The sequence below is a fragment of the Vulpes vulpes genome, chromosome 9 (assembly GCF_048418805.1).
Source record: "Vulpes vulpes isolate BD-2025 chromosome 9, VulVul3, whole genome shotgun sequence".
In the NCBI taxonomy this organism is placed as follows: Eukaryota; Metazoa; Chordata; class Mammalia; order Carnivora; family Canidae; genus Vulpes; species Vulpes vulpes.
Window position 1 is genome coordinate 106299452 of NC_132788.1, and position 19135 is coordinate 106318586.

Sequence of the window (19135 nt, forward strand, 5' to 3'; positions counted from 1 at the left end):
TGTGCAGAAGATGAAGACATTCCCAGTAGAGGGTAAGGACAAAGCCAGCAGCCAACTCTGGCCATAATAGGAATCTGGGTCTGGAAGGCAAACTCATCCCCCAGGGTTACCAGAAATGGGCAGAGGCCTGGTTCCTCCCCAAGAGGGAAGCAATGTATAACAATGACCATCAGTTACACATAACACGAAAATAACAAGACATGAGGAGTGGATCAGATATTTGCAATGAGCTTTCAAAGTAGTTTCCCTGGAAAAAAATGCTATCCTTAGCCCAATGACCACTTTGGGAAGCCATTTTTTTTATTCCATTTTGTTATTTTACAGAGATAAATCTCCCTCTGGCAGTGAAACGTGAGGAGACAAAATAAAATAAAGGAGTCTTCTGGTCCCAGGGAAAGAGATAGGAGGCAGGGAAGACATTCTAGGGAGAGAATAACCAACTCCCACCTCCAGCAGGTTCAGATCCAAAGTCTGGACAGACCTCAGGGAGGCTGAGCTGCCCGGGAGCTAAAGGCCTTTCCAAAATGTGCTCATGGGAGCGTTCCTAGATATGCCACAACTTTTAGTCAACGCTTGGCTGAACAAAGTTTAAATTTAGACTTTTACAATTTTTAGATAGGGAGGTCATGCAAAAGTCTCTTCAAAGAGGGAACGACTGAGTTCAGAGCTGAGTGATGGGAGGGACACCAGCCATGCAGATATCTAGGGGAGGAATGGCAACATGCCAGGCCTTATGTTGCCTTCTCAGTGTCCCATTAACCCATCTGGAAAATGGAAACCAGAAAAGGGATTGCCTCGTACAATTGCTTTGAGAACGTAGCGATTGAGTGATACGTGAAGGGCTTAGAATAGTGCGGGGCATACAGTAAGTGCTTCATAAGTGTTCATTTTTTCAACCCAAGCACTCCCCACCCAGTTACCCCCAGCGTCAGGTACCACCCTCTCCCATTGCCAAGCGTTTCCCCTTGAAAGCATAAGCCCGAGCCTTCAATGGATTCACTCGTTTATTTCGAAAACATTTATTGAGCACCTTCTGTACACGGCACTGAGCCAGGTGCTGGGGGTGCGGCGGTGAATAAACCAAACATTGTCCCTGGAGTCACTGGGATAGCCATCCAGGGGGGAAGACACAACAATGAGAGGCATTTGGATGAATGAAAATAACAGTTTTTAAAAATGAGGAAGTTACAGAAATGGGGGCTGTGTGAGTTGCTCCCTGGTCCTCGGTTGCCACTCAACACATGTTAAGTGCCTACTGTATGCTGTGTGCTGAAGGCCAGGCTCCGGGAGGGCAGGGAGATGTGCTGGCCTTCCTCTCTGCTGCAAATACAGCCTAAAAGAGCCTCTGGCACACAGTAGGCACTCGAGATATGTTTGTTGAATGAATGTGCGACTGGGAGCTGGACCTCCAGTTTCTCAGACCCAGAGTAGAGGTGAGCACATCCCTACGGGTATTTGGGGTGACCACTCCAGCCGCATCACCCACCCAGGGCATCCCCCTCCAGCCCGGCTTGCAGATCCCTAAAAGCACAGAACTCAGCCTAACTCAGGGACAGGTGGGCCAGGCCCAGAACAAACCCCCTGCCAAACCAACAAATAAAGGGGGGGGGGAGAAAGAAAGAAAAAAGATTCTAGAACCTTCTGATGGCGTCGGTGTGTTTTGCTTTCAGATAATTGGTTAAGTGCAGGCAGCCACACCTTTGACTTCCATTTCAGCTTACCTCCCAGGCTTCCTTCTACCTTCACCAGCAAAATCGGCCACGTCTTCTACTTCGTGCAAGCCTCCTGCATGGGCCGGGAGCACATTCTGGCGAAGAAGAGAATGTACTTGTTGGTTCAAGGGACTTCGGACTTCCACAAAGAAAACCCACTGCAGGTAGTGGGGGGTGGGGGGCAGCAGTGGGGCCTGTCCTCCAAGCTCCCCAGAGGCAGGTGGGAAGGCAGGGGACAGAGGAAGAAGGAAAGGTGCTGGGGGCCCCCTGGGGCCCAGGGAGTTCACAAAGGGTGAACCAGAAGCCAGAGTAGGAACCAAGCCAGAGGCTCTCAACCAGGATCATCCTGCCTCCCCAGGGGGCATGGGGTGGGGTCTGTAGACGTCTACAGGTGTCAGGACTGGTGGGGGCGGAGGCTACCGGCTGTCGAATGGGTAGGGCCAGGGGTGCTGCTCGATACCCCACAGTGCCCAGGGCGCCCTCCACAGACTGGGCCCCAATGTCCTTGACTCTGTTAAGTCATGACTGTTCAGAACCCTCCGCCCCATTCCCTGCTCTGTAAACTGTGGGTGAGAGGCCGGGACACGCCATGGGTCTCTAGGGTCTCTGAGCCCTCAGACAACAGAGATGGTGCCCCCAGCAAAAGAAGCAAGGAAGGAGGGACGCCCAGGTGGCCCAGCAGTTGACCATCTGCCTTCAGCTCAGGTCATGATCCCAGGGTGCCGGGATCAAGTCCCACATTGGGCTCCCAGCAGAGAGCCTGCTTCTCCCTCTGCCTGTGTCTCTGCCTCTCTCTCTCTCTCTCTCTCTCTCTCTCTCTCTCTCTCCTCTCTGTGTATTCTCATGAATAAATGAATAAAATCTTAAAAAAAAAAAAAAAGAAGAAGAAGAAGAAGGAGGAGGAGGAGGCACAGCAGCAAGGAAGGGGGTGGCTTCTGGCCCCAGGAAAGAAAAGGCCATGTGGCATTGGTCTGGCTGAGCAGAGGAGGTTTTCTGGATGGTTCCTGGAGGCCCAGGTGCAGAGGTGGAAGTGGAGGTGGGTGGAGAGACGTTGGCCCAAGTCACTCCCCTGGGGACTCTGTTATGAGAGCATGGTGGTGGAGATGGCTGGCATTTTAGTTTTCAACATCCAGGTAAAAATCCCGGGGCCCTCACCTCCCTGTCATGCCACCCTCTGCAAATAATGTTGCCTGTCTGCACCTCCACCTCCTCATCTGTAAAATGGGCAAGGAGATAGTACGTGGCTTCCAGAACTTCCCACAGTGCCTGGCATGGACTGGGGGAATGGGCCCCAAGAATCTTGTCACTGCCTCCACTGCAGTATTATTATGTGTTTAACAGAGGGATCATCTCTAGCCTGGCCAACCTCCTGGGATGGTCCCGGAGGGTCCCAGGAAGGGAAGATGCTTAGAAGGGTGGATCAGCCCTGGGATGTCCAGACCTGAGCTCAGGGCCCGCTTGACCATCTGCTCCCCGTATTACCCTCAGTAGGCTATGGCCCTGCTCTGGCCTTCCCTCCAGAGTTCATCTAGAGCACAGGGGGCACAAGGCAAAAACTGGGGTGAAATGTTGGGGCTGGGCACCTGGGTGGTTCAGTGGTTGAATGTCTGCCTTCAGCTCGGAGCATGATCCCGGGGTCCTAGGATCGAGTCCCACACAGGGCTCCCTGCAGGGAGCCTCCTTCTCCCTCTGCCTGTGTCTCCATGTTTCTCATGAATAAATAAATAAAATCAAGAAAGAAAGAAAAGAAAGAAAGATAGATCGATTGATCGATTGATCGACTGGGGCTGGGTGAGTCCCAGCCTGAGCTGTTGTTGACAGAAACTTCATTAGCTAGATGGCCTTGGGCATTTAACACCACCTCCTAGCACCCTGACCATCCCAAGTGGTATAATGAGAAAGATCATACTTCCCTCGATGGGTGCTCACCAAGACTGCAAAGTGCTCAGCACAGCGTCTACACACCCAGGAGGAGCCCCGTAAGTGGGAAGATCTAAAATAAAAATTGTAGCAGAAAAAAAAAAAAGGTAGCAGCAAAAGGGAGTTATCTCAGATGAGTTTTGAGGATATGAAAATAGGGTGTCCTTTCAACTACTCAGTTCTGTCTTAACCAGACTGGGCAAGGGAGGCCCTTTTGAGGAGGTGACATTTTAGCAGAGAATTGAAAGAGGAGAGGGGAAAACCATGGGGAGATCTGAGGTACAGGGTTCCAGGCAGAGGGAACAGCCCGTGCAAAGGCCCTGGGGCAAGGCTGTACCTGGCGTGTTGGAGGAACAGTGGGGGGGGGGGGGGCACATGGCCAGAACAGAGTGAATGAGGGGGACAGAGGGGGAGAAGGTGAGGGCATAGAGGTACAAGAGGCTTTGGGAGGACTTGGACTTTCACCCTGAGGGAGGTGAGAGCCCTGGTGGGGAGAGAGTCATCACTTGAGTCCCTCTGGCTGCTTTGGGGAGAATAGACAATGGGGGGCAGGGGAGCAGGGCAGGGGTCACTGCTCTGGTGTAATGAGCAATGATAGGGCTCAACCAGGTAGAGGCAGAGTATTTTCTTTTTTTAAGATATTTTAAAAATTCTTTTAGAAAAAAAAAATTCTTTTAGAAAGAGAGTGGGCACACACAATCAGAGACGGGGGGGGGGGGGGGGATGGGAATCTGAAGCCAACTCCACACTGAGCTCAGAGCCCAACGTGGGGCTCGATCCCACAGACGCCAGATCATGACCTGAGCTGAAACCAAATGTTGAACGCTCAATCGACTGAGCTACCCAGGCACCCCTGGGTGGAGACAGAGTCTTGATCCCCAACAGTCTGTCCCCAGAGCAGCTGGAGGCAGTCAGGTGATGACATTTCTCTGCCCCCACAACCTTCCCCCACCTCCCATTTCACTCAGGGTAAAGACCAAAGTCCTCCTGAGGCCTTTGGAGGCCTGCTCCAGCCAAACAGGCCTCCTCTCTGTTCCTCGGATACACCAGGCCTGGGTCCTGCCCCAGGGCCTTTGCATGGGCTGTGCCTTCCACCGGGAACCCTATAACATGAACCTTCCTATCCTTCCCCTTCATCCTTCAGGTCACTGCTCAGAAGCCACGTAGGCACTCACCTGGCTGGATGAACTCACAGCCCCAGCGGAAGGCAATTCAGCTATATCTATTCAAATTAAAATGAACACGCACTTTGCCCCGGCCATTTCCCTTCTAGAAATTTCTCCTACTGATATTCTTTCACGTGTGACCTGACCTCTGACAGCAATGTTTACATGGCCAGAAAAAAAAGGAATCGACCTAAACACTCATTGTTCAGGGAATTAGAGTAGCAGTGCGCCGTCCAAGGAATACTCTCTAGATGAGAGAGAGAGAGAGAGAGAGAGAGAGAGAGAGAGATGGAGCAAGGCAGCTCTGGGTGCAGGACCTCTAAGTCACTGGGTTGAGTGAGCACAGCAAAGTTCAGCCTGGCACGCTGCTGGTGCAAGCGAGAAATGCACTTCCTTGCAGGTGTAACAAACGTCTCCGGAAGGAGACCAGAGAAACTGGCAACAGATGCTGCCCCCCTGGGAGGGGAGCAGGAGCACACATTTTCCCCTTCCACTTTTTTTTTTTTTAACAGCTTCATTGACATAGAATTCACATAGAATTCACCCATTTAAAGTGTGCAGCTCAAAAACAAACAAAAAATAAATAGAGTGTGCAGCTCAACGACTTCTAGCACGTTCACAGAGTTGTGCAGCTACCGCCAACGGTGGATCGTAATAGAGCAGGTCATCAGCCCAGAAAGAATATTCTTGCATCCCTTAGCTGTCACCCCTGAACCCCCCACACCACCTCCCCCAGCAACCACTAATCCACTTCCTCGCTCTGTCGGGATTTGCCTGTTCTGGACATTTCATGAGAATGGAATCGTGTGATACGTAGGCTTTTTATTATTATTTTAAGATTTTATTTGTTTATTCCTGAGAGACGCAGAGAGAGAGAGAGGCAGAGACACAGGCAGAGGGAGAAGCAGGCCCCATGCGGGGAGCCCGATGCGGGACTCGATCCCGGGACTCCGGGGTCACGCCCTGAGCCGCCCAGGCACCCGGATATGTAGGCTTTTTGCATCTGGCATATTCCACTCACCTTTGTGCGAGCCCCACCCACGACGTGGGACCTGTCTCACCATCAGGGCCTCATCCCTTTTTAAGGCTGGATAGTGTGTTCATGGGGCAGCGGGACCCCGTTTTGTGTATCCTTCCCGCACTGATGGATACTTGGGTCGCTGCCACTTCTCTGCTACTGTGAATCATGCCGCGGTGCGCACTCACGTACACATGTTTGCAAGGATGTATCTTCTTGTTTCTCTTGACTAGACACCTGGGGTGGAATTGCTGGGTCAGAGGATGCTGCTGTTGAACATTCGAGGAACCACCAGACTGTTTCCCACGGTGGCTGTACTGTTTTGGGGTTCCCTCCAGCAATGCACAGGGGGCTCCAATCATCCCCACCTCCTCTCTCCTCCACTCTTCGTACCTTTAGAATCTTGAAAGTCAGGATTGCGTTCCCTCTTCCGGCCCTCGGTACCATCTGGGAAGGGAGCTCATCCCAGAGACATTTCCTAACCATCGGCTCCAAGGGAGCCCCCACCCCATCTCTCCTTAGTTCACGCCCCCCCGGTTTGCATCCGGCCACAGCCTCATCACTGGCCCTATCAGCAATGAGCTGGTTCATTTTCACTGTGCCAACTGTGTGTCCAGCTCCCCCTGCACCCTGACCAGAGCAGGAACCGGGCTGGTCTTCACTGCTACGGATTGTCCTTGAACTTGGCACCAAGTTGATGCAAATAAACGCTGGCTGGATGAATTCCCCCCAAAGTTTCACATCTGCCAAAGGAACGCAGGCCTTCAAAACACGCCCAGATGCAGGAAATCCACTGTTGGGTTTGTACCCCGACATTACTGGGAATCAGGGTGCTTTGGCCACCCTGCCTGACCTAGAATGGGAGTCTCTCTTCACTGGGCCCCTGTGGGAATTGCTGGGCACCTCTCTCAGGTACCGGCCAGAACTACCGCTTGGCCTTGAGTTAGGGCAGTAAGCTCCTTAATGCCTGCAGGATCCTAACGCATGCGAGGAATTTTCGAATTTTCGAATAAGACTGGAGGGATTTAGACTAAAACTGCCTGCAATTAGCCTCCTGGAGGAGAGGGAGAAGAAAGCTGAGGAGGCAGGAAGGCCAGAGGCAAGGGTAGAGGTGAGGTCACCTGGGGTCAGAGGTCAGCCCCAGGTCTCCCAAGAGGCAAGGCATCTGAGCTGGAGCAGGGTTTTTCACAACCCGTCCACAGGTTGCAACATAAATTTAGCAGGGGTCCAAGTACACTTGTATAAAATGAAAGAATATGCAAGACCTAAATAGAATGTGTCAGAAAGAAGTCAATTTTGTGGGTAGCAAAATTTCTTGTTTTTTTTTTTTTTTTAATAGAATAAGAAAACAAAACAGAATAAAATAAGTAGAGCAGCAAATGAAGAAAATCTGTTTGGTGGCTTGCAACCGACTTTTAAAAATGAAAGAATAGAACAAAATATAAACATGATGGGTTGCAACAGCTTTGTCTTTATAACATCAATGTGCTGGACCAAATATAATAGTTTTGAATACACAGAATATAGAATTTATGAGAAAAAAATTAATTTGGTGGGTTACAACCAGTTAGTGCTTATAAAATGTTGGTTTTATATAAAACAAAATAATAAAGAAAATGTGCTGAAAATAACAGGAAAGCAAATCCAGAGGGTCTCAAAATATTTTTAAATGATTACAATAAACAGGAAGTACCAGTAGGCATGTGTTATGGATAAGTAGTAGTTCATAAAAGACACTTCTGTTTCAAAGATCTAAGTAAGATGTAGATGTAAATACGGATTTGTGTTCTTTGCCATAATATTAAAATCTGTTTTAACCATGAGCTGTGATTTTAAGAAAAAAAGAAAAAGGGAATAGTATATGGCACATACCGTGTGTGGCCTGCAAAGCCTAAAATATTTGTCATCAGTTCCTTTACAGAAAAAGTTCATCCCCAAGGCCCAGAGTTCTCAATGTAAGACCAGGAAAAAAATGTCTTCAGGATGCTCCCTCTAGCACTTTTATGATATCAAGCACATAGAAACAATATAAATGTCCATCATTTCCAGGGGAGGGGGGCGCTGATGAGTAAATACATTGTTTTGCGCACACTCAGTGGGCGTCGTGAATACAAATGTACCAGAGTGACAAGTGCCTGCATGCATGCATTTCCAGCACAGAATGCTGAGCTAGGAAAGCGAATTACTAGAAAAAATGGAAAAGAAAAAAGAAAGAAAAAGAAAGAAAGAAAGAAAGAAAGAAAGAAAGAAAGAAAGAAAGAAAGAAAGAAAGAAAGAAAGAAAAGAAAAGAAAAAAAAAGAAAAGAAAAGAAAGAAAGAAGGAAGGAAGGAAGGAAGGAAGAAAAGAAAAGAAAAGAAAAGAAAAGAAAAAAGAAAAGAAAAGAAAGAAGGAAGGAAGGAAGGAAGGAAGGAAGAAAGAAAGAAAGAAAGAAAGAAAGAAAGAAAGAAAGAAAGAAAGAAAAAGAAAGAAAGGAAATACGGACAGCTTGATATATTTAAAGTATTAAAATGTATAAAACAGGAGAGCCTGGCCAGCTCAGTCCATAGAGCATGCGACTCTTGCTCTCAGGGTCATGAAGTTGGGTGTGGAGCAAACTTAAATTTTTTTAATTTAAAAAAATATGCAAACCAGTATTGTATACTTCTGCCACAAGCAGGTGCATTCCTAAAGAATATAAAAGTTCACATGAGGGGCAGCCTGGGTGGCTCAGCGGTTTACTGCTGCCTTCAGCCCAGGGCCTGATCCTGGAGACCTGGGATGGAGTCCCGTGTCAGGCTCAGGCTCCCTGCATGGAGCCTGCTTCTCCCTCTGCCTGTTTCTCTCTCTCTCTCTCTCTCTCTCTCATAAATAAATAAAATCTTAAAAAAAATAAAAATAAATAAATAAATAAAAGTTCACATGAGGATGACAAATAGCCAGTCTGGCAAGGAAGGGGAGGAGGCAATGAGGCAAAGCATCCAGAACCTACCAGATAATGTTTCCTTTCCTCCTAGAAGATACATTTGTGCTGGTTATACTGTTCTTTACACACTTTGTTCCAAGACAATACATCTTGCAGGAGGTCCCTCCATGTTTGTAGTAAGAACAAATGTGTAGGCACAACAAAGTGATTGCTGTAAAATTCAAAATGTTGCCCTTTGCAGGCAGGGTTGGGGGCTGGGTGCCCATGGAGGACTTTGGGGGAAAACTGCCAAATCTCGACTTCTTGCATGGAGGCTACAAGAGAATTGACTTTGGAATAACTCAGGGTTATCTATTTGCCTCCTGAGGGGTTTCGTGTCTGAGTTGTATTTCTCAATAATGTTTAAGAGTGTTCTTTAAAAGCCATCAAAAAAAACAAAAAAACAAAGCCATCGATATGGGGCGCCTGGGTGGTGGGGTTGATTGAGCGACCCACTCTTGGTTTGGGCTCACGTCATGATCTCAGGGTCGTGAGATTGACCACTCACGTTGGGCTCCGTGCTCAGTGTGGAGTGTGCTTGAGATTCTCTCCCTCCCGCTTATGCACTCTCTGCCTTTCTCTCTAATAAATCTTTTTTAAAATCCAGACATGAGGGACTCCTGGGTGGCTCTGTGATTAAGCATCTGCCTTGGGCTCAGGCCGTGACCCTGGGGTCCTGGGATTGAGTCCCGCATTGGGCTCCCCGCAGGGACCTGCTTCTCCCTCTGCCTGTGTCTCTGCTTCTCTCTCTCTGTCTCTCTCTCTCTATCACTCTGTCTCTCATTAATAAGTAAATAAAATCTTTAAAAAAAAAGCATCCAGATATGCTAAACCCCCAACTCTGGGCAAAGGGAGCAGGGGATGGGGGTGGGGGATGGCATTAGGGAAGGGTCCATGGGGGCACCAACCAGATCTCTCGTGTTTTTATTTTATTTATTTTTTTCCATTTAAGATTCTTTATTTATTTATGAGAGAGAGAGAGAGGCAGAGACACAGGCAGGCTCCACACAGGGAGCCCAACGTGGGACTCGATCCCGGGACCCCAGGGTCACGCCCTGGGCCAAAGGCAGGCACTAAACCGCTGAGCCACCCAGGGATCCCCTCGTGTTTTTATTTTAAATTGTGGCGATATACGCATGATATAAAATTTGCCATCTTAACCATTAGTGTTGAGTACACTCACGTGGCTGTGCAGCTCTGATATTTTATGTCTTAAATGAGCAGAGATCTGAAGCAAAGCAGGAGAATTTGTATATGCTGATAGAGTGGTTTGTAGGAACATGACAGTGGTGTGCTAGGAAATGGTTAACAACCAGCTTTGGTGCAGGGCAGCCCTGATGTGTAATGTTTACCAATTTCCCTGATGAAAATACTCCCATGGGGGCCAATTTCAAATGATAACTTGCTGTCACTAATGGGAAGTATAAGGGGAGTTTGGAAGTATTTTTCACACTATTTCTCTCTCTCTCTTTTCTTTGGTATGCTGAAGGAGAACACACACACACACACATACACACACACACTCAGTTGTAAAAGTATCAAGTTCCTCTGCAAGAAGACACCGGAAGCCAGCAAAAGTGGAGAGTGCTCATTCTAAGTTCCCCCGGCATCACATCAAGTCCTTTAAAACATTATCCACAAATAAAAAGTAAAATGGCACCGAAGCCACTCGTTAATATAATGTACATGTGACTTTTATTTGCAATCCAGCAGCCGACTAGTGGATAGAGTGGCTGCATCTTGAGGCATTTATTGAAACGCATCACATAATTTCAACTCTATGGTTTTCCTTTTATAATTCAGGGCCCCTAATATTTTCTCCTAAAGTCTGAACTGCCCGGGTGAGCCCTAGGTCTTGGGCTTAGACCGTGAGACACTTCCTTTCTTCTGGAAAACAGAGGCCCAGAGAAGTCAAGCCACTTGCTCAAGGTCACACAGCAAGTGAACGTTGGAGGTGGGGGTGAAGCCAGGGCCTTGTGGATACTTTAGGCTTATTTTACAGATGAGGAAGGAAATTGATACTCAGAAAGGCAAAGGGTATTGATTAAAGCAAGCTGGGAGATCACACCAGGCTCCTGGCTACCAGATGCCCAAGGCTCCAGATCCTACCTCAGTAGATCTGGAGGATCTAAGTAGATCCTCCTACTTAGGGAGAGTCCCAAAGGCTCAGTTTGCAGGGGCTGTGATGGAGGGCTGTCAGGCAGGCGAGCGGATTTTTTGGCCATGAACCCTCACAGTTGTCCATCTCCCCCCCTTCTAGAACCCTGTATTGGTGGAGGCCGAGAAGAAGGTCTCCTACAACTGCTGCAGCCAGGGCACCATCTGCCTCCAAGTCCAGATGGAGAAGAACACCTTCACGCCGGGGGAGAGGGTCATCTTCACCACGGAGATCAACAACCAGACCAGCAAGTGCATCAAGACGGTCATCTTCGCCCTCTACGCCCACGTGCAATATGAGGGCTTCACCCCCAACGCGGAGCGGCGCTCGCGGGCGGACAGCAGTGAGCTGCTCCGGCAGGAGGCCAACACCCAGATCACACCTTTCAACACCACCAAGATCGTCAGCGCCCTCAACCTCCCGCAGGTGCTGTCCGTGAGCAGCAGCACACGCGACAGCGAGATCATGAGCACCCACTACGAGCTGGTCAGCACCGTCCACCTGCCCTGGTCCCTGACCAGTGTGAAGGCCAAGGTTCCCATCATCATCACCAGTGCCCCTGTGGACACGGCCAGCTGCCAGCCGCTGGAGGGGACGGCGTTAGCCCTGAGCCAAGAGTGCCAGAATTAAGTGCCCAAACTTCTAAATATTAAAAGCTCTATCAGACTACGGGCAGCCCTTTCTTTGCCTTGCGCAGATGGGCTTCAGATAAATCGGGTCGTGGGTGGCAGGTGCCTGAACCTCCCCGCACTGCAGCCACTTAGGCGTCAGGTTCCCCCATCCCCAAACAGTTTACAGAACGCTGGGGACAGATGAAGGGGACTGACCAGGCCTTCCAGTAGACCCCGCCCCGGTTAGTGCTCCAGACCCATGTCCTCGCTGGGGGTCTCACAGTGCCTGGACCCAGGGTCCCCAGCTGGGGCCAGTCTACCCTCCAGGTGCACTAGCAAAGTCTGGCTGCACGGGTTTTCACCACTGAGGGGAATGGGCACTGCTCCAGGCCTTGGGTGAGTGGGGCCCAGGGCTGCTGCTCACCGTCCTGCAACGCCCAGGATGGCCTCACCCCAAGAGAATGATCCAGCCCCAAAGGTCCACAGTGCCAAGGGGAAGAAAGCTTGCATTCACTATATGGGGGTAAAATCGAGTTTGATCCCTAGCTCAAGATACCAGAATAAATCCTGATGGATCAGGCGGTGTAAACCAGGGTGACCCCCCCAGTGCCTGTGAGTTACCTCCTCTCTCCCTCCCACTCTAACCCTAACCCATGCATGCATTGAAATGTGTTCAGTATCCCAGGATGGTTATGGGATGCAGAGTCTCCTGGGGGTCAGTGGAATCCCCTAACCCAGTGGGCCTCACCCAGAGGGATCCTGCCCCTCAGGGGACACTGGGCAACATCTGAGGACATTTGAGGCTGTCATGACTGCGAGTGTTCCTGGCAGTGAGTGTGGGGGGGGGGGGTGGTCAGGAGTGCTGCTCAATATGTCACAATGAACAAGACGGCCCCCTTGTTAATTGAGAATGATCTGGCTCCTTGGGGCACCTGGTGGCTCAGTCTGTTAAGTGTCTGCCTTTGGCTCAGGGCATGATCTCAGGGTCCTGGGATCAAGCCCCCAGCATTGGGCTCCCTGCTCAGCAGGGAGTTTGCTTCTCCCTCTCCCTGCCCCTCCCCCTGCTCATGCTCTCTCTCTCTCTCTCTCTCTCTCTCTCTCTCTCAAATAAATAAATACAATCGAAGAAGAACAAGAAGAACAAGAACAAGAAGAGAGAATGATCTGGCCCCAACAGATTCTTTTATTTATTTATGATAGTCACAGAGAGAGAGAGAGAGAGAGGCAGAGACACAAGCAGAGGGAGAAGCAGGCTCCATGCACCGGGAGCCCGATGTGGGATTCGATCCCGGGTCTCCAGGATCGCGCCCTGGGCCAAAGGCAGGCGCCAAACCGCTGCGCCACCCAGGGATCCCCCCAACAGATTCTTAACTACAGAGAACACACTGATGGTCACCAGAGGAGAAGTGGGTGGGGGATGGGTTAAAAGGTGATGGGGATTAAGTCATGCACTTGCTGTGATGAGCACCAGGGGATGTATGGAAATGTTGAATCACTGTATTATACACCTGAAACTAATATTAGTGTATGTTAATTAAGTGAAATTTAAATGAAAACTTTAAAAAGGTAATGATCTGGTCCCAAATGTCAGCATGGGCGAAGGAGGAAAGACGCTGGGCTAGGGGCAATCCATGAGGGCAGGTGGTTGCCAAGTGCCAGGGTTGGGTCTGTGGGCCTTTTACCCAAGTGTAGGCCTGTCCCTCCTACACTCACAGCCTCTCAGGGCTAACCCACGTCACTCAGGGTAGAAGTCAAAGTTCCCCCAGCACAGGGCTTGCATATCTGCCCATGTCTCATCTATGATCATTGGTCACCTGCACCTGACCTTATCCCCTACATTCTGTCCTCCCTGCAAATAAAAATCCAGGATCCCCCATTAAGTTTGAATTTCTGAAGGACAATATTGTTTTAGCAGAAGTATGTCCCATGCCATATTTGGGATATGCTGAGGCTAAAAAAATAATTTGTTGTTCGTTTGATATTCCAATTTAACTGGGTATCCTTTACTTTTTTTGGTGATCTGATTGCTCAAGCATCTAGAAAGCTCTCAGCACAAATCAGGCCACCTCTGTCCATTGGGTCCCCATGGCACTCACACTGTCTCTGCATGATCAGGAATGAAGGAAGGACTTTCCTGACACCACACTGTTCTTATTCTTCTCCCACTTCTCAGATTTTTTGGTGTCTGCTTTCATCAAAACTACATCATCCATACCTCCTCTTTCAGGAAGCCTTCCGGCCATACCAGGAAGCCTTCCAGCACCTCTCACCCTCTTCTACCAGGTCCTGAAACATGGATGACCTTCAAGGGTCATCTCTGCAGACGATAGGTCTGAATAGTAATAAGAAATAATGAGGACAATAATAACACCACGGCGAGGATAGGCTCCATTCACATCACACTTTCCTTCTTCCTCCTGGGCACATGGCTGGACTACATTTCCCAGCAACCCTTGCAGCCAGGTGTGGCCATGTGATTGATCTGGGCAATAAGAGGTAAGATGATCACAGCCAAGCCAATGGCCTGTGACTGATCTGGCCAAGTGATGTGATTCAGGCCAGATCCATTAAAAACTCACCACAGGAATCTTGTTCTCCCCTTTTTGCCAGCTGCTTGGAGAGGAGTGCTCGAACGGGAGCTGCCCAGGAAAGGTGATCTGCGCTTGATTGTTGGAAACACAAGGAATACAACTATTGAGTAAACAACATCTGCTGTCGGGGCACCTGGGTGGCTCGGTTGGTTAAGCGTCTACCTTCCGCTCAGGTCATGATCCCAGGGTCCTGGCATCAGGCCGCAGGTTGGGCTCCCTGCTCAGCGGGGAGCCTGCTTCTCCTTCTCCTCTTTGTGCTATCTCTGTGTCTCTCTCAAATAAATAAATTATTTTGTTTTAAAGATTTTATTTATTTATTTTTTATTTATTCATGAGAGACACACAGAGAGAGGCAGAGACACAGGCAGAGGGAGAAGCAGGCTCCATGCAGAGAGCCCGACGTGGGACTCGATCCCAAGACCCCAGGATCACGCCCTGAGCTGAAGGCAGACTCAACCGCTGAGCCACCCAGGTGTCCCTCAAATAAATAAATTCCCCCCAAAAAAGAAAAAAATATGCGGAAATTGACGATTGCTCATTCCAGCCATTAGTCTACCCTAGGATTTCTTCACCTCTGCACATGGACATTTGGGGTCAGATAATTCATTTTATGGGGAACAATCCTGCACATTGTAGAATGTCGAACAGCATCTCCTGCTTTTACCCACTAGATGCCAGTAGCATCTCCCAAGTTGTGACAACGGAAATTTCTCCAGACACTGCCAAGTATCCCTAAGATGGGCAGAACCACCCTTAGCTGAGAGCCTCTAGTCTACTCTTATCATACAAGTAGCTATAAGTAACTACATTTATGGAGGCTTTTGGACATTTTGGGGACCCGGAATTCAATGTAGCCACAACTAAACCTGTCATCTCGTCTTCCCCCCATCCCTACCCCAACCTGTTCCTTCTTTAGCTCCCTGTGTCAACAAAGACCCCATCTGAGCCTTTTATTCTCCCAAATTCTGCTTCTTTTACTTCCTAGGTAACTATTAAACCTCTCCACTCCTCCCATCTCCCCTGCCACCGCCCTAATCCAGGCCACCATCAATGCTTACCTGGATGATTGCTGCAGCGGCCTCCCAAGTGGCTCTGCTCTCACCCCTGCCCCATTAGTCCACCGTCCACCCAGCAGCCAGAGAGAGAGAGAGAGCTTTTCAAAATGGAATTTGTGATTACAGGCTTGACTGGAGCTGGAGAAGCCCCTCCCAAGAGGCCCCACCCACATGGCTCTTGGCAGGAGGCTTTTAGTTCCATGCCACCTGGGCTTCTTGGGTGTCCCCGCAACATGGCAGCTGGCTTCCTCTGGAGCAAGTGATCCAAGAGAGAGCAGGGAGGCCACGATGACTTTTATGACCTAGTCTCAGAGGCGTTTGACACAATCGCTCCTGCCAGATTTTGTTTGTTCTTACAGACACTCAACTCACTCACTTCAACCCACACTCACAGGGAAGAGAATTAGGATCCACCTTTTTAAAGGGGTGTCGAAACATCGGCAGATTTTTGTGTGTGTTTTGTCTTTTTTGGTTTTTCGGTTTTTAAGTAAGCTCTACACCCAACGTGGGGCCCGAACTCACAACCTGAAGATCAAGAATCACATGGTCTATGGATGAAGCCAGCCAGGTACCTCCTTGTGGGCACATTTTTTAAAAAACCACAATCCCTAATCAATCCCTTGACAAAGCCCATCGGATCCACCTTCAAGATCCTTCTGGACTCTTACTCTTTCCATTATCACCACGCTGGTCCTGCAGCTCGAGTGTCCGCAGACGGATGAGCCGATAAATAAATGTGATCCATCCACATGATGGACATCACATCAGCCTTAGAAAGGAAGGAAATCCTGATACACACTACAACATAAATAAACCTCGAGGATGTTACCTAAGTGAAGTAGGCCATCTCCAAAGGACAATTCCCCTCTATGTCTATGAGGTCCTTAGAGGCGTCCCACCCACAGAGACAAGAGAGAGGGTGGTGGGCGCCGGGAATGGGATGGGAGTGGGGAGTCAGTGTTTCATGGGAACAGAGCCTCAGTTTTGCAAGATGAGAATGTTCTGGAGAGGGATGATGGGGACGGCTGCACAACCATGCGAATGCACTTGAGGCCACTGAGCTGCGCACTCAAAAATGGCTAAGATAAATTAAGGTAAACTTATGTGTGCGCATTTTACTACCATTAAAATGTTTTTAATAGGGAATCCCTGGGTGGCTCAGCGGTTTGGCGCCTGCCTTTGGCCTAGGGCGTGATCCTGGAGTCTCGGGATCGAGTCCTGCATCGGGCTCCCGGCATGGAGCCTGCTTCTCCCTCCTCCTGTGTCTCTGCCTCTCTCTCTCTCTCTCTCTCTCTCTGTCCATCATAAATAAATAAATATTTAAAAAATAAATAAAATGTTTTTAATAACAGCAATACCCAGGCACCGAGCTATGCTTTCAATCTCTCCATCAGCTGTGAGTCTGGACAACTGTCATCAATGGTCACGAATGCCCCATTTCACAGATGAGGCATCAGAGGCTCAGAGAAGTGCAGGGGGTGCCCATGCTCACAAAGCCAGGATGAGATCCCCTAACCACGGCCCCGTACTACCTCTCTGAGCACCACAGAGACTCTTATTTTTACTGTTTCAGCTAAGGAAGGAGGGATCCGTCTCAGAGACGCAGAACTGAGGCAGGTGACACGTCAGGCTGGGCTCCTCAGCCTCAGTATGTGGCCAGGCTGAGATGGGAACCTGGGGTGGCCTGATCCTGTCCCTGGGGCTGTGGGTTTGAGTCCTCATTATATGCTCTCTTGGCCCCAGTTCCCCCTCTTGCAAAACTGAGAGGTTGTTAGGGAAGCAGCCAAGACCAATGTACCTGGGAAGGGCTGAGGTCCAAATACAGGCTCTCCGGACCTTGATTTTCTCATCTGCAAAATCTGTAAATAATTATTATGCTTTAAATAATGTTATTAATAATGGTATCTGGTATTATTATTGACTTTTAATTACTCTTACTCACCTTGGCACAACTCTATACATGGGGCTGGGTCACTTGCCGTGGGGGTGTCCTGGGCACCGTGGGTGTGGGAGGCTCCACGCCAGGAGCACCCCCAGTTGGAACAACCAAAAACATCTCCAGACACCCCAAGTGGAGACGGAGCCCCTGAGGGTTCTGGAAGCAGAATCGCCCCAAGTGGTACCCCTGTGCACATGGTAGCGTTGGAGGTCTACGTTGAGTTAGTGCATCCAATACTAAATGCCAATGAGATTCCCAGCTCCGCTATTTATATGCTGTGTGACCCTGGGCAAGTCACTTGCATCTCTGAGCCTCAGTATCCCCCCCTTCCATAAAGCTCAAACTCATCATTAGTCCCTCTTTCCCGAAGACGCTGGATTAAACAGCCTACGTCTATAAATGCATCAGCCAAAGTAAGCGCTCACTCCACAGGCCCTGTTGTTACCACAACTGGGGGCTTCTAGAAGATTCTGACTGGCAAGAGCGGGCCCCCACACCCTCCCTGCCCCTCTGGGCCCCAGATTCAGGAGGCCACACAGGCGGGGTGTTGGGAACACTTCCTGTGCGGTGGCCTGTGGTGCCCACTGGGACAGGTGGGCTAACGGGAGAGCACAGCTGGGATCACCCCACTTCCTGCCCTGGGAGGAGGCGCCTCTTGGGTCCCTTCGCCCCCACCCCAAAAATAACACCTCCCCCCCACCAGGAACCAAAGCCACCGCACCAGCTGCAGCCTCCAACTCAGGGGACATAGGACGGGCGGGGCCCGGCAGCTGCCACCACGGCGCCTGCCCCGCTGGGAATGTCCTCCCCCCTGCTGCTGCCACCTCCGGCATTCCAATCCCAAGGGGGTGACCTGGCCTCCCCCGTGGTGGCCCGGGACACACGAGCTCCGAGCAGGCAGGGCCGGCCGGGGGGGAGGGTGCTCCTTTGCCACCCGGGGTGACGGGGGACCCTCCCCAGCCAGAACCCCCAGGTCCCAGGTGTCTTCAATCCTCACCTCAAGGGATTGTCTGAGGGGGAAGGGGCTGGTTGCCAGGACAACAGCCCCCCACCTCTGCCTCTGAACAAAGGGGCAGCCAAGAACGGCGTGTTCTCTCCCCGCCAACGTGACCGGCACATCCTGGCAGCTGGCACTGGGAGGGCCGGGCCCCGAGCCGCCAGGCCTGGCCGCCCCGGACAAGGCCGCTCAGTGGGGAGCGGTCAGGGGGTGGCCGGGCCCCCAGGGATCTAGTTCCTGGTCAACCGGCCCTGGGCCTCTGGCCTTCCGGTACATTCTGCCGAGGAAGTCAGGCTGCTCTGCCTGCAGGACTTCCCAGAAAGGCCACAGGGCCTCACATGTCTGGCCCCGAGCCGGACAAAGGCCACACAGGGCCCTTCCTGCTGCCGGGCCCCCTGACCCCGCATTCTGGGGCCAGGGGTGCCCAGTGGGACCCGCCGGGGCCTGGGAGGGGCTGGCCCAGGGGACAAACAGTGGGTCTCCGAGCAGCTCCCCTCCCCCAGGCGGTACCTCCAGTGCAGGGGACAGCGGGCAGCTGGCGCCACCAGGGCGGGAGGCGGGGCGGGGACAGGCCAGGGCCTGCATGTTAAAAGACCCCCGGTTTCCCGCGGCGAGCCGGCCCAAGGAGACAAAACCTTGCCTTCTGGCCATCGGGCGGCCGTGGGTCGGATCGTCCAGCCGCTGGCTGGGGCCACACGGTTGGGGATGACACAGGCAGGCCTGCTGTGGCTCGCGTAGGGCTGGGGCGGGGGGGTGGGGGGTCCAGGACGTACGGGTAAACAAACTATTTCTTAGCATAAGTATGTCCCTTACAATATTTGGGCCATACTTATGCTTCAAACTATTCACTGTGTATCTGGACTTCACATGTACCTGGGTCTCCCGGATTTTTATTCCGTGAATTTGCAACCCCAGGCCACGGGCCCTCAAAGAGGTAAAGTTAAGCTCATCAACATCCTCCCACACTTGTTCCTCTGTGGCTCCTTGCCCCAGGGGGGCCTGGGTGTCCTCCATCTCCCTGGGTCA

At 50.7% G+C, this 19135-nt stretch overlaps 2 protein-coding genes across 5 annotated transcripts in view; one reads left to right on the forward strand and one right to left on the reverse strand.

Annotated features, from left to right (window-relative positions):
- The window catches only part of UHRF1 (ubiquitin like with PHD and ring finger domains 1), a 53804-nt gene extending 35580 nt beyond the window's left edge, over positions 1-18224 (reverse strand). Inside the window, exons 1-4 of one of the 4 annotated variants that reach the window (XM_072721705.1) lie at positions 18110-18224; positions 16972-17032; positions 5820-6053; positions 1722-1807 (exon numbers count right to left, since the gene is read on the reverse strand). The gene's annotated coding sequence lies outside the window, so the exon portion shown is untranslated. Of the gene's footprint in view, positions 1-1721; positions 1808-5819; positions 6054-14106; positions 14138-16971; positions 17033-18109 lie in introns of those variants that run through there. The other 3 variants (XM_072721706.1, XM_072721704.1, XM_072721707.1) reach the window with 3 other exon arrangements.
- Positions 1694-11585, forward strand: ARRDC5 (arrestin domain containing 5). The gene is made up of 2 exons (XM_026019330.2): positions 1694-1876; positions 11019-11585. Exons 1-2 carry the CDS (start codon positions 1790-1792, stop codon positions 11544-11546), a joined length of 615 nt encoding a protein of 204 aa, XP_025875115.2. The 5' UTR covers positions 1694-1789; the 3' UTR covers positions 11547-11585.
- Positions 18225-19135: the final 911 nt, after the last annotated feature.